Source organism: Labrus bergylta, chromosome 8, assembly GCF_963930695.1.
Source record: "Labrus bergylta chromosome 8, fLabBer1.1, whole genome shotgun sequence".
NCBI classification, from domain to species: Eukaryota; Metazoa; Chordata; class Actinopteri; order Labriformes; family Labridae; genus Labrus; species Labrus bergylta.
The window spans coordinates 15,975,623-15,989,380 of record NC_089202.1 but is presented as its reverse complement, the minus strand read 5'-3'; the positions used below and the strand labels follow the sequence as shown (position 1 = coordinate 15,989,380).

General features: G+C 41.3%; 1 protein-coding gene across 2 annotated transcripts; it reads left to right on the top strand.

Moving 5' to 3' along the window:
- Positions 1-6,525, top strand: rps19 (ribosomal protein S19). 2 transcript variants are annotated; one of them, XM_065958105.1, is made up of 6 exons: positions 1-78; positions 853-923; positions 1,141-1,241; positions 3,543-3,726; positions 4,381-4,435; positions 5,691-6,525. In XM_065958105.1, the coding sequence occupies exons 2-6, from the start codon at positions 853-855 to the stop codon at positions 5,709-5,711; spliced, it is 432 nt and encodes a 143-aa protein (XP_065814177.1). In that variant the 5' UTR covers positions 1-78; the 3' UTR covers positions 5,712-6,525. The 2 variants fall into 2 exon arrangements, with proteins under 2 accessions (XP_065814177.1, XP_020506031.1); XM_020650375.3 differs by having other exon boundaries at positions 2-78; positions 6,471-6,525.
- Positions 6,526-13,758: the final 7,233 nt, after the last annotated feature.

The window sequence follows — 13,758 nt, the reverse complement described above, 5'->3', positions numbered from 1 at the left end:
AACGGAACGAGATTTGCCCGTTTTAACACGAGTTGGAAACCCCGTTCCACCCTCTTCCCTTCGCTGTCCAGAAGCAAGGTAAAGCGCTGTTTTCCTTCCTCGCCGAATTCACTTGAAATAACCTCAAACTTTTAGCTTTTACCTTCTAAACGTAGGCATGCGGACTATAAAGTACGCAGTGATAGAATGGCCGGGCATAGTCGAAGGTTACAAGGCGTGTTTGTTAGATATTAAAAGAGTATTTCTTGAATGTTGCGCTCACGACAGGTCTTGTTAGTAATGTCTGCCCCCATGCTACCGCGTTGAGGCCTGCTAGCTTCCTGCTAACGATCGTTTATTTCTAAAACAAGAAGTTCGTAAACAAATGTATAAAACCCAGATAATAAAGCAGTCCGCTGTGACATCTTTCCATTGGCTGTTTTTAAAATCGTACACGGGCTAATCGGGGTTTATAGTAAGATGTTTGCGGTGAAGTTAGCTAGAGGTTAGCATGAATGTAAAGGCAAGGCAGAGCCGGTTGAAAGCATGCAGCTCCGAGCCGCCATACATGTATCTGCCCTCAGTCGGCGTGCTTGCTGCTTGCACTGATTAAAAATAAATAAATAAAGACTTCTCGTTCCTAGTGTAACTATCGTTGAGCGGGTCAGCTTTACACACACATAGTCGGGTTTAATAACAGCGTGTTAAACATTGTGTGCCGTGTAATCACACGAGGTATCGCGATGTTTGGATTGTGCAGTAAGCCGCTCACTCTGATGGATATTAAGCGCTTGCATTTGATAAGTCGTTAGAAAAAAAAATGGTTTTATTCTTTATTGGTAATGTCATGTGCATCCTCATTGTGTTCCTTAGATGCCTGGTGTCACAGTGAAAGACGTCAACCAGCAGGAGTTTGTCCGTGCCCTAGCGGCCTTCCTGAAGAAGTGAGTTGTGTTGTCCATCACAAACTTTCTTGATGAATGTTGAAAAGTGACAACATCAATGTGGTTTCCTTTTTTTTTTTTAGTTACTTCCTTTCATAATGTTGCATGTCTCGCTAATTATCAGTCCCAATAAAGTGTTGTAACTCATTGTGAGTGTTTAAGTTGGGCCCATGTTGCAGATACTTTTTGTGCTGACACTTCTCGTCTGTCCCAATAGGTCAGGAAAGCTGAAGGTGCCTGACTGGGTGGACCTCGTCAAGCTCGGCAAGCACAAAGAGCTGGCCCCCAGTGATGAGAACTGGTTCTACATCAGAGCTGGTGAGTCTGAATACTTACTTGAATGTCCATGTTGGTGTCCCTCTGTCTGGATTTTGTTCAGTAGTAAGGCAATGTTGTTTAAAATTATAAGTCTATATAGTACCTAGAGCTTTTAAAAGACAAGCCAGCTTCTGCCAGCCAGGTATCCGTTTATGTCCTTCAGGATATTTACTTGTGATAAGCAAAAATGGAATATTAGATCAATTGTACCACTTCTATACTCATCTAGCATGACTCAAACTTTATTTTAACAGCACTGCTAGTCAAAATGCATCTCCATAATTAATAGTAATGCATCTTGTACTCAATTTTCTTCCTTTTTATTTGGATGGTGCTTTTAAAATTTGAGTTTAACAAACTGTAATATAAAAAGCTACATCACTTCAATAGCAGTATTTGTAACCCCATTGAGAACATCAACTTTCAAAACACAAGTATTATAATAATCTGTGAATAACAGGTTGGCTGCAAAATACAAAAATTAGTGTCGCTTTTTTGCTCATATGAGCTTTGACAATGTGCTCCCTACAGCAGGCTGTTAAGTTTCTGATTAATTACACCCAGCTACATGCATGATGAATGCAGACAGTGAGATGAAACTGAGTTAAAGTTACCAAATCCACTTAACCCGTTTCTATTGAGTCTGAGAAGTTGCCCAAAAATATATTTTAAAAGACTGAATTGTCTTATTTGTATACCGTGTCTCCAGTGGTCCCTGAATTAACTACTACACTACCTACTTTTCACTGAGATTGCAGTTTATTTATTTTACACCATGTTGATACATTTCCATTAATCCCTGGATCACATGCGGGCTGAACCGCAGGGGTTGATCTTAACGGATCAGGTGTGATCCATTACACCACTAACATCATTCTAGTAATACTTTGATGTGTAAAAAAATATGTCTTAATTTCTGGGAGGATTTTTAAGAATGACAATTGATATATTACACAGCAAGCCTGAAAAAGACTCTGGAAAAACTGTGCATAAAATGTGGAATAATGCAGACTTGGATCATCTATAACTGAGAAGTTTAATTGCATCATGTATTAATAAACAAGATTAGTGTATGTGATTTGCATTGTGCCTTAGAATTATCCATTATGTGAAAGCACCATGGTCATTCATTAAGCCTAAAGATGTCTGTGGTATATATGGAAAATAAAGCTCTCCAAGTGAACCATGTAATGTGTACCCAATTGTAAAACTGCTGCCACCTGTGTAAGCAAAGTAGTTGGGCTGCTAAGGATGTCTCTGCTTTTTGCAAACCATTGTTTTGTCTGCTGATTGTTACAATTTTGGAAAACTTTTAAAGATGACTATCTTTACGCAGCATACAATCTCTCTATTAAGCAGGCGCACACACACTTGTAGAGCATGTGGGGTCAGAACTGACAGAGACAGTCTGGCACATTACATTCCTGTCCTTGGGCTAAAATGTTTCTGGAGTGAAGGAAAATCAGCGTAAATTGGCTGAGCACACTTACATGCTTGCTATTCTGTAATCAAATCTTTTTTATTAGATTTAAACGGTAATACAAAAGTAAGAAGCAGGATTATGAGTCTGCTTATAGAAAGCTCTGTTTGGAGCAATTTTATTGAACCACATGCTGGTGCTGGAAGCTGATGTAAAAAGGTTACACTTCTTCAGGGAGCTACATCACCTAACAGATGTATAGCTATTGGTGGATGTATTTCAAATGTTGATTGTAATCACTTGGTTTCATACATGTAAGCCCAAAACCCTGCTGTGATTTCACATCTAGTTGTTTTGCTTTAAAGTGGCTTTGAGAATATTTTAGTCATCTGGAGACCTGTGTAATGATAACCTGCTTCAGTGGTTAACCCAAATCACTTAAAAACGTATCCCTGGGACAGCTACACATGCAAGACGGTTTAAAATATGACTGCCTTACAAAATATTATCTGGCTACTGTTGACAGAGTACTAGGGCCAGTTTTCCAGTACTTCTTGAAAATCAATATCTTAAATGGCGTTAAAAGCAGAAGAGAGAACAGGAGGGGTAATGTGTCTTAATGTCTGTTTTCAAAATTGTACAATTATAACCTCTAATGCTCTAAGGTGTAAATGAAAGTGGGGTATTACTCACTGCTTGGTGTTATCTGTAAGTTCATCACTTTTGATCTCAGATCCAGTTCTCGGGTGATGAATCTTAACTAAAGCTACTAGCTTGCTTATCTTTGCACCTAGTATTTAACAGGTCAAGAGAGAATCCAAAGAGCACCAACATTTTACTGGTGCTCTATAATAACAACCTCATCTCCTCTATTCCCACAGCATCCACAGTCCGCCACCTTTACCTCCGTGGAGGTGCTGGTGTTGGCTCCATGACCAAGATCTATGGAAGTCGCCAGAGGAACGGTGTATGCCCTGCTCACTACAGTGTAGGATCCAAAAATGTGGCTCGTAAGGTGCTCCAGGCCCTTGAGCTGCTCAAGATGATTGAGAAGGATCCCAATGGGTGAGTGTCTTTTATCAGTTATCTGCTAGTTAAGACAGCATATTTAAAGCAAGACAACGTGTTCACTAATAGGAATATTGCCTGCATAGCATGAAAAACCCAAAGGTTTTGTGTTAATGTCAGATATGGGTATGGTCTTGTACTTAAAACAGAGCAGATTGTATGTTTTAGTTTGCCGGCGCAGTGTATGAAGTGTTTATGGCTAGCGTGGGCGATAGTTTCACCTCCACATCTGACACACGCACTGCTCAACTTAAAGACCCAATTTTGTGATGCTGTTATTGAAACTTCAAAATGTATTTGCTTGAATGTTGCTCAGTCTACAATAAACATGTAATCACACTGTAACGAGAGGGCTAATTGATTAGCTTGTTTTTTTATTCAGTGCAAGTAAGCGGGAAAACGAGCATTCAATTTTAAATGATCTCTTGTTTCAGACTTAATAATGACTGATTTATGCTGATGTGCACAGATGGGAAATTGATATGTGGCTTTTCCTAACTGTTATAGTGTGGTCAATGTGGCACGAAGATATACTTCTTGAAGACTTGAGCATTTTGTGTATTATTTGCTGACATTGTTATACAGGTTGATGTATTCCATTATATACCCTCACTTCCCTGTCCTAATATTTTGTTTTCCTGTTTGTTTCAGTGGTCGTAGACTAACCTCCCAGGGAACCAGAGACCTGGATAGAATTGCTGGCCAGGTGAGATACTAAATGGGCCTCACTACTGTTTTTTATTTAACTGAATATTTCAGTACTTGGGTTTAAGTAGGTCTTTAAAACAACAACATTTTGTTTATAACTTTGCCACCTGTTTTTTTTTCATTTTTATTCCACACTTTTTCAGAGTTTCAAGTATCATGTACTGATGTGTGTCAGCTGATAGTTTAGATATACAGTTACTGTAGGTTAACTTCTACGTATGAAACTGTATATCCTTACTCACTTGAGACCATTCCTCTGTGAAACACAAAAGACAGCCTGGACAAAACTGAAATAATTAGAGTTGGGGGCCACTGACATGGGTTGTGTCAGACCTTTTCTTAATTGGTACAGGGTTTGGTCAGACATTAAGTTACAGATACAAATAACATTAAACATGTTTACACTGGTCCATTATACACAATAAAATTCAAACAATGACCAAGAACAGGAATAGGCTGAAGCCCAAGGCATTTCTGCCTATCCTATATACTCCTTAATATAACCCAGAACATCAGCAATATAACAAAGAAAAACTAAAATGGCAGATATGAATCCTTAGCTGACCTGTAGCTTCATTCTTGACCCTACTGGACCAAGAGTTGTTATACTCAGAGTTCATAACAATACTCAAGCTTCATGGTACCTTGCTATTTCTCCACTGCAATGCCATACTTAAAATTTTAAACATGTGGGGTTCAACTGTCTGACCTGTGCACAAACATACTTACACTTAAAACATGCAAACGGTATCTGAACTTTTCTGGGACCTGATCAAGGCCTTGGTTTATGTGTTAACATAAACTGTTGGATTGTGTATATGACAACATAACTGCTGTCATATATGCAATCCTGCCAGTCCATGATTGAATCTTGCCAAACCCTTGTAGCTATACATATACCAGTTTCCTGCTGTCTTATCCGATAACTATTGCACTGAGGAACTTAAGCATGCATGTATTTTACAGCCTTCTCTGACCTGCTAGAATTTAAATGTTCCCATATTAGTAAGCTCCTGGAGGAAATCTTTGCCCGGTGGCGTCCGGTATGAAGATCCTGTTATTCATTCAACAGCTAGGAAACCTGTTTGTGATACTGTGGCATTTTATGTGACGTTCAGGCACCCTCGGCATGGTACCTTAGGAGTGTGATCACAGAAATATCAACCCTTTGCTTTGATGCAACACCTTGTCTGTAGTGGGAGTACACAGCCCCACTGTCACTTCATAATGCAAGACTTCTTTTTTTTTAACAGCACTTTTCCTTGGGCGAATAGTTTCTACCAGCCAGGTGTGTTGTGTTTCTTGTGTGACACACTGCTGGAACTGTTTGTTGCTTTCACTAAACAAATCGCAGTTGGGTCTTGTCAAAAATCAGGCGCAAAGCAGCAGCATTGTGATAATCCAAGGGTAAAAGGGGTAAACATGAGGAGGGAATTTCATGCTTGGCAAGTCTGCCGTATGGCATCCGTTTTCTACTTGTTTACCCATGCTAATGAGCAGTATGCAGATGAGCAGACCTGGGCTCAGCCCCACCCACTGCACAAAACTGGCAGGGAGCGTTTTGGTGTGGCTTGGATCCTTGATGATTTAGTTTCTGATAGCATTTTAAGAGCAATACTTTTCCTCTTGCTAGCAAGATTTCTGCCAAGTACTGGCAGCAGACTTTTCATGATGTTTTTGGCAAGAGCTGGAAAACGAGCAGTTTCTCTTCCAGACTGTGGTCACTCGAAAGTCCCAATGGTAATTGCTTTTTGCTGCCACAAGTTTCACTCCTGTTCACACTCTACTTTGGTGTGGCTCTTTTAAACAGTAAACCAAAAGAATGTTAAGCTGATGGAAAGATTTATTTGATCACCATGGATTTTTAGTTGGATCATTTCCACCAACTAAAGCTGTTCAGTGAAACCATTAAGATATGTATTTTTTCCTCCCAGGTAGTATTTGGATTTGAAGACTGCGTGTGTTTTTTAAAGCCAGCACAACAACTTTTTGTCTGAATTTGCCTCATGTTCTGCTTCTTTTTCCCCCCACAGGTTGCAGCTGCAACAAAGAAAATTGTTCAATAAATCTTTTTTGGAGAAAGTCAAATACTGTGTGTTCATTTTTTTTGAAAATAATAATCATTCTAGATTAACATGAGGACAATGTTTGAGGCATTACTGTTTGTGTTTTATTAAAAAAATAAGATGCATGAATAGATTTGGACTCATACTCGCCCAGCTGAACTCTAGCACTCATCAGAACTTCAGATTAAGCCACATTCATTAAGAGGAAGATGGATAATCACAGCTTTTTTTTTTTCTCGACTGATGTGTTATAAACGGAGCGTGCCAGAAAACGGCGAGCTCCTGCATGGAAGTGATCACTGCTGGTTTCTGGCTTGCCGGCTTAAATGTCATCAAGTCTAAAGGGGTGAAAATGACCATTTAGTATTTTCAAAACTTGTATCCTCAAACCAGCAAAAGCTCACTACAGGGTGCAGTTTCATTAAGCAGTTTGAAAAGGCTTCCTCTGAGCTGTTCTTTCTGCGAGCCAGTACAGCTTCTCATCAGTGGCCAGCTCTCTACTGTCACATTAGAGAAAAGTCTGCTTTATTACTTTCTTTTCCCCTTGTCACTGTTCATGTAGTTTGTTCAGATTAATCCATGATACCATGACAACCAAGGGAAATTGTGCACTTCATGAATGCAGATGATTATATTTCTATAACATTCTTGGCTGTTTAATAGTCGGAAAAGAATGATGTCATGATTTAGGTGTACGTTCAGGGCCACAGTGCCACCTAGAGACTTGAACAACCAACCACAAATTCTTATCACAACCACAATCAAAAGCATCAGACACATGCTCATTGTTCGTTAATGTAGCACCTTTAGTCCTATAAAAACAAACGGGTATATTTTGCACACGGTCTCAGCAATAATTAACCCTTAGATCATTGAGTGTGTGAGTGCGATGACAGGATCTTAACTTCTACCTCAGTTTTTCCTCATTTGTCTCGAAGCGTTTTAAATGGAGATTGTGAGTATATGACTTTTCCATGAAACCAGCCTTTTTCTATTTGAGAGCATGCACATTTAGTTTGAGTTTGGCCAGGTTGATGTGCTTTTAGTTTCATTCTTGGTGGGAAAACATGGGAGTCTTCTGTTGCATATTGTCCAATCAGGAAAGGTACTTGAATGTTTTAATTTGGCTTTGCACGTGAAATCCTGCAGAGGGTGCCAAAGCCTATAGAATATCTGTCATGGCTATACATGTGTTTTGGACTGATCACCTATGAGGTGTCTTAACATTTCTATCAGTTGAATGTATAATATAAAAACAACCAGCCTGATTAAAATGAATGTAGCTGCGTCTGATTAAAAACATGTTATCTTAAGGGCTGTTTTTTTTTTTTTTTTTTTTACAGTGTGCAGATGTTTTAAGGTTTTGGTGATTTTTAAAATACAAGCAGTTTTTTCCTGTAGCCGCTTTGCAGAATATACACCGCCCTTAAATTTTGTTTTATCATGACAGCTTCAGGAGGTATTCACAAAGAGCCGTATTACGCAGGGAAAAACTTGACTGCAACACATCCAATCTGCTTCCACTCTCATTTTCAATTGAGGCCAGTGGAGCTTCATGTGCCTGCTTTCCTCTCCCTAGCTACCCTCGAGGCAACAAAACTACAAGCACAACCAAATGAGAAGAGGAGGGACGAGTGCAGCGTTCATGTATATCCGTGTCCCCTTTGAGATAATACAGATTGCTTTTATTCTGTTAACTCAATTCATGTCCAGATTTGGGGAACAACATCCAGAAGGCATTGTTTGCTGACAGAGCTTGAGCTGTTGCACATGCAGCCTGCTGTGCTCACTGTATGTGTGAGAGAGAGAGAGAGAGAGCGGGCTTACTCTCGGTTCTGTGTTTGCCAGATATTGTGTGTTGTATATCCCTGGACAGTGTGCCTGCTATGTTTGCCAATCACTCATCCACTGTATCTGTGTGTGTACAGTGCACATGATGCAGTGTGCCCCCCCCCTGCCCCCCCACATCCCCCTTACCAACTGAGCAGTCGCCTGTCCTTTTTACCATGTCACTCATCATAAACAACTCCAATCAATTATTCTCCACGTCTCAGGAAATATTCATCTATTGTCTCTTTATACGCCTGCTCATTCGCTCTGTCTCATCTCTATCTCCCTGCGTGTGTGTGTGTGTGTCCTCTGTCCGCCTACTCCCTGCTTTTTTTTTTCCATTTAAAGACCAGCTGTTCCTGCACACCTGAACCCATCGTCTCTCCCTCCCCTGACCCGTCCCTCTCCCCCCTCCTGTCTCTCTTCATGATCCCTCTTTCTTTTCTACCCTGTAATTTGGGAGAAGGAGAAGGATAAACATGTCCTTGAGTGGTACAGAGAAATGTGTGGAATCCACCAAAGGAGGTCTGCCATGTTTGTTCACGAGCTACTGTTCAAACGTCATTTCTACATGTGTGTGCACGCTCGTGTATGTGTGCTTTGTGGGTGCGCTATTTTTTTAAGCAATTTCATGTCTACTCAGTCCGTTTGTTTGTGCACCGATTTGTCATTGTGAGCGTTATAATTATCAGCAGGCTTCACTACGGCAATTATTACCCAGTGGAACAATTGCCATTTTAACAAATGCATGTCGTAGTGGTTGGTGGTGCCTTCTGTGTGTGTGTGTGTGTGGAGGTGGCTGCACCTACTCACTCTCCCAATTCTCTGGCAGCTCAGCGTGATCACACTGAGAATGGATGCAGACCTGCCTCTCACCTCCTCAGGGCTGGAAACAGCAGATAACTAAAAAATGTCTCAGCTGCACAAGTCTCTCTAAAATAGAACCACTATCAGGAGAGCTACTACCACACACACACACACACACACACACACACACACACACACACACACACACACACACACACACACACACACACTGTCAGCCCACAGCTCCATGCCCCTTGGCATGTTTTCCTCAGAAGACATGACATGCCTCAAGAAGTTTCCCAGCATTCCCAGTCTGGCATTTTGGAGTTTACTGAGATTTCTTAGAAAAGCTGAGACAGATCTGGCCCAGCCAAGATAACATCAGCCCTTCCTGTCGCTCAACACAATGCTTTTCTCAAATACGTCACTGCTTATCAGAAGCATGATCCTTCGTTTCCTTTCAGTTATTGAAGACTTTCGAAACCTCAATCTCATTCACTTTCCGCTGTGTGTATTCAAAACATTGTTCCGATCATAGAGTGCTTTGGCGTGAAGCTCTTTCCTGTCAACATAAAAATGTTGATATCTTTCGCAACTCAAGTTTCCTCAGTCTCACTTGAGAAGCCAGTAGTTGCAGAGCAGATGTGATGTAGAGGCCTCTGTGTTGTGTTGATGCTCTGCTGTGTAGGTCAGCCCTAATCTGCAGGACTGTGTTTATAGAAATTAGTCAAAGGCCAAAAGGTCCATGTTATTTTAGCACAGAGCTGAGCCGCTCTCCTCTGAATTACAAGTCTGTGAGGGGAGAAAACTCCCTGGCTACAAGAAGCTTGTTTACACCTTTATCTGTCCCAGCAGGGAGTGTAGATGCTGATTGATCGGTGAGTTTGGTGTTTTTCTTGTGCGTGTTGAAGAAAGAATAAGTTTGACCCCTCTGACATCGTAGATAGTTCGATGGTCTTCCATACATCTGTCCGCTGTGTTGCTGTTCTTCTGTGTGCTGTCAGCTCTAATCCCTCACACTGTGTTTGGCCGGAGAGCAGGTGGTGTAAACATGCAGCGTGCTGCTCAGCCTCACTGGCACCAAAGGGCACTGTAGCTCTGGCCCATAGCAGGTGTGTGGATACGAGTGTGTGTGTGTGTGTGTGTGTGTGTCGGGGAAATACTCACCATGTGTCAGTGACTTTTGGGGGACTGAGCTGTGTGTGTGTGTGTGTGTGTGTGTCTCCTTAGATCGTGAGGCTGAATCCCCTCCACCTGTCATGGAGGGTGGGGTGCAAAGGGAGGATGACAGGGCGCAGAACAGATGCTGTCTACAAAGCCAGACTCAGTGAATTGCACAGTGTGCCTTCTCTGTGTGTGTGTGTGTGTGTGTGTGTGTGTGTGTGTGTGTGTGTGTGTGTGTGTGTGTGTGTGTGTGTGTGTGTGTGTGTGTGTGTGTGTGTGTGTGTGTGTGTGTGTGTGTGTGTGTGTGTGTGTTGGCTGTATGAGTTCTATGCTGTGGCCGCGCACGCTCAGATCACAGCTTTCAAGGCATTCATACTTTGATGCTGCGGCCCTGCGCTTTCTTCAGCGCAGAACAAAAGAGTGACAGAGGGAGACAGCGAGACACCAGTCTGACACCGAGTTAGTTGACACAGTGACAGACTGAGATAGGTGGAAGTGTGTGTTTGTGGCTCTGTGCTTCATCATTTTCGCTATCTCTTTACACAGTCTCCCTATATCCGTCTGTGCCTCTGCAGGAGGGAGTGAAAACCTCCAAAGAGACGCCAAGCAGAGGTGTCAAAAAACTGACCCAGGACATGTATGAAGTGAACTCAGCAGGCCCCTGTATCGGTGACAGCCCCGACAGGTCTCTGTCCTGTGTAAGCCTGTGGGAATATTTCTAAGATTTAATGTTGGTTGAGATCCTCTCTAGCATGCTTAATTTGAAATGATTTGTTGAGCTTACCTTACACTCCCATGTGTGAGTGTCACGTCATGCTAGATAAGCTTGTGTGTTTGGCTGAAAATCTTCAGTGTCATGGCGGTATCAAGCTGGAGGAAATCAATTCCGGGCTAATATATATCTAGGTTGTGGCAGAGAGTGTACTGCAAGATCAGCAAGTCAAATCCAATAAGTGTTTATAATCATTCTCAAAATAATAGGCTTTCACAATTACTAGAAAACACAAAGTTAGAAATATCTGCAAGATTTACTCCTCGATTTTCACTTAAGATGTTCACACAGTTTAGGTGAGACGATTTCCAATTTGTAGCAATAACGTGTGATTTCATGCTTTTACCTGCAAAGACGATAAATTCACAGGTCACCACTCTGGCACATTGCATTTTTTTAGCCCCGCTAATGTCATGGCACCAGGTATGAAAGTGTCTCAGACGGAGAGTCAACGCTAAAATATCCAGACACCTATAGTAGATTGATGGTCATGACATTCCTGGTGCTAAGATTAAAATTCAACATGATTTTAGATACTCTGTGGCTTTCCCCTGTTGCATGTGGAATGACTCACAACAACAGTTGTATGGATTATTGTGAAATGTATACAGTTGTGGTTCCTTAAATGTGCAACGTATCCTGAAGACTTCAATGGCCCCATCATTTTTCCTCGAGAGCCAAAAATGTGAACATTGAATTTATGTTGAAAATGACCATCACCTGAGAAAATTAAGAAGAAATGTGCTTCCAAAGTCATGCATCCTTTGACTTTGAACTTATTTTACCTCATTATCCACATGTGAATATGTAGCACCATTATCGCTGAATCTTTTGAGTGAAATGCTCAAAGGCTGATGACATTTGGTACAGACTTCATGCTCCCATCAGGATGAATTCTTAAACTATTTGCGACCATCAGCTAGTCAAATGTTCACTGCTCTAACACTCTAATATATGATCGAATACCTGCTAAAATCATCATAGTGTTATCATCCTTAGCTGTACTCAGAGTCGAGTGCCTGTTAGAAATGTCTGCATGCTGAGGGGCTCAGCCTGTAAGGTGAACATTGGAATTATACCGTCTAGTTATCGCCATTGCTGAAAATATTCTGATGCTAATGTCAGCTCAAGTAATGTCTTACACAGCTGCTAGCCTAGCTCTAAGCTCTATGTCTGGCTTCATCAAGTTTTTTTTTTTTTTTTTTTACTTTTGAACAAGCTAACTTAGTCTGACTTTTCCTCCCCTCATCTGGTCCTTCTGAATCCCCCCCCCCCCTCTCCCTCCTCTGATCTGATCAATCCTCCACAGTCTCACCTCATCGCTCTAATCATCTTCCTCTTTCAACCTCCCTATTGTCTGTGTCTGTGTTCCCACTCTTCCCTCTATTTTTTCCTCTTCACCCTTATCCTTTATCCCTTAGTACCCATACATCATTTATAAATATAAAACATTTATCTTTACAAGAAACCAAAGCAAGTGTACTCATATCTCATCTACTTATACTTTATTGTACATAAAAAATAAAAAAAAACAGCTTCCACACAACAACCAGCCAAGTATAAAATGTTGGAAGTAGACAGTTTGAGTATTTTTTCCTTTTTGCCTGTTTAACCCAAAGGTGTCATTACAAATGCACAAAACTCCTTTAAATGTTGAAATCCTTTTTGGGTGTTGAGTTGCATATTTAAATGCAAACGGCAGAATGTTTCAACCCGACATCACCGGACATCTTTCCTGCCAGCCCCTTGGTAAAACCTTTGACTGGAATGGAACGGGATGAGCTAATGAGTGAGCACAGCAAGAGATAATAATCAGGGAAGTTCACCACCAGTGAGCCAGCATGGCTGATGACATGTATATCACATGAACAGCAGCTTCAGACTTCTTTCTGTTTGCCAGTATGTTCTTTTTCAACTATTCAACTTCATCTTCAATTATCTTGAATTTACAAAGCTTTTTTTTTTTTTGACTGAACAGGTAAGGGACATACAGTACAAGTTCATCTTCATGAGGGGGCATGGTTGACCCCTCTGTTGGGTATGATCATAGACTAAACATTAATGGACGAAGCCTGAGTGATCTGTTCCTGCAGGGGGCTTTGGAGTCCCATCGATGGCTGTCACCATGCTGGAAATCCTGTCTCAGCCTAACTTTCAGTCAACCTAAAGACAGGCTGAGAGCTGGAGCTGAGGCGGGTTTTAACCCTCCTGGCAAGCTGTTACATCACACCCAGGGCACAGGAGGACAGTAAAATCGATCGGCCTGATCACAGAACCTAGTCAGACATTGTGAAAAATATCAATCAATATCTCTGTTAAACAAACTATACGCCAAAAAGCATATAGCCTAGAATTTTTTTGACAACACCTGCAGAGTAGCCTCTAATCACGCCGATAGAAAGGTTTTATTGATTTGCTCATGGTTTGTTTCCCATTTGTTTATTTGTTAGGATCCCCGTTAGCTGTACCAGAGATCTCTCTGTCTTTCCAACATCTTACCCTCTGCTTGAGAAATTCTAAAGCCTCTCTTAAAAGTCCTCCTCACTCAGTTTAATTTCCCTTAGGGGCTCTCTTAATGGAGAAGATGCTTTTGTTAATAACTTCACTCTTCACCAGGATCCGGTCTTAAGGTTAAGGGGAAAGAAAGACAGAATCTTCTCGTCACGAGGAGCCACACTCTGT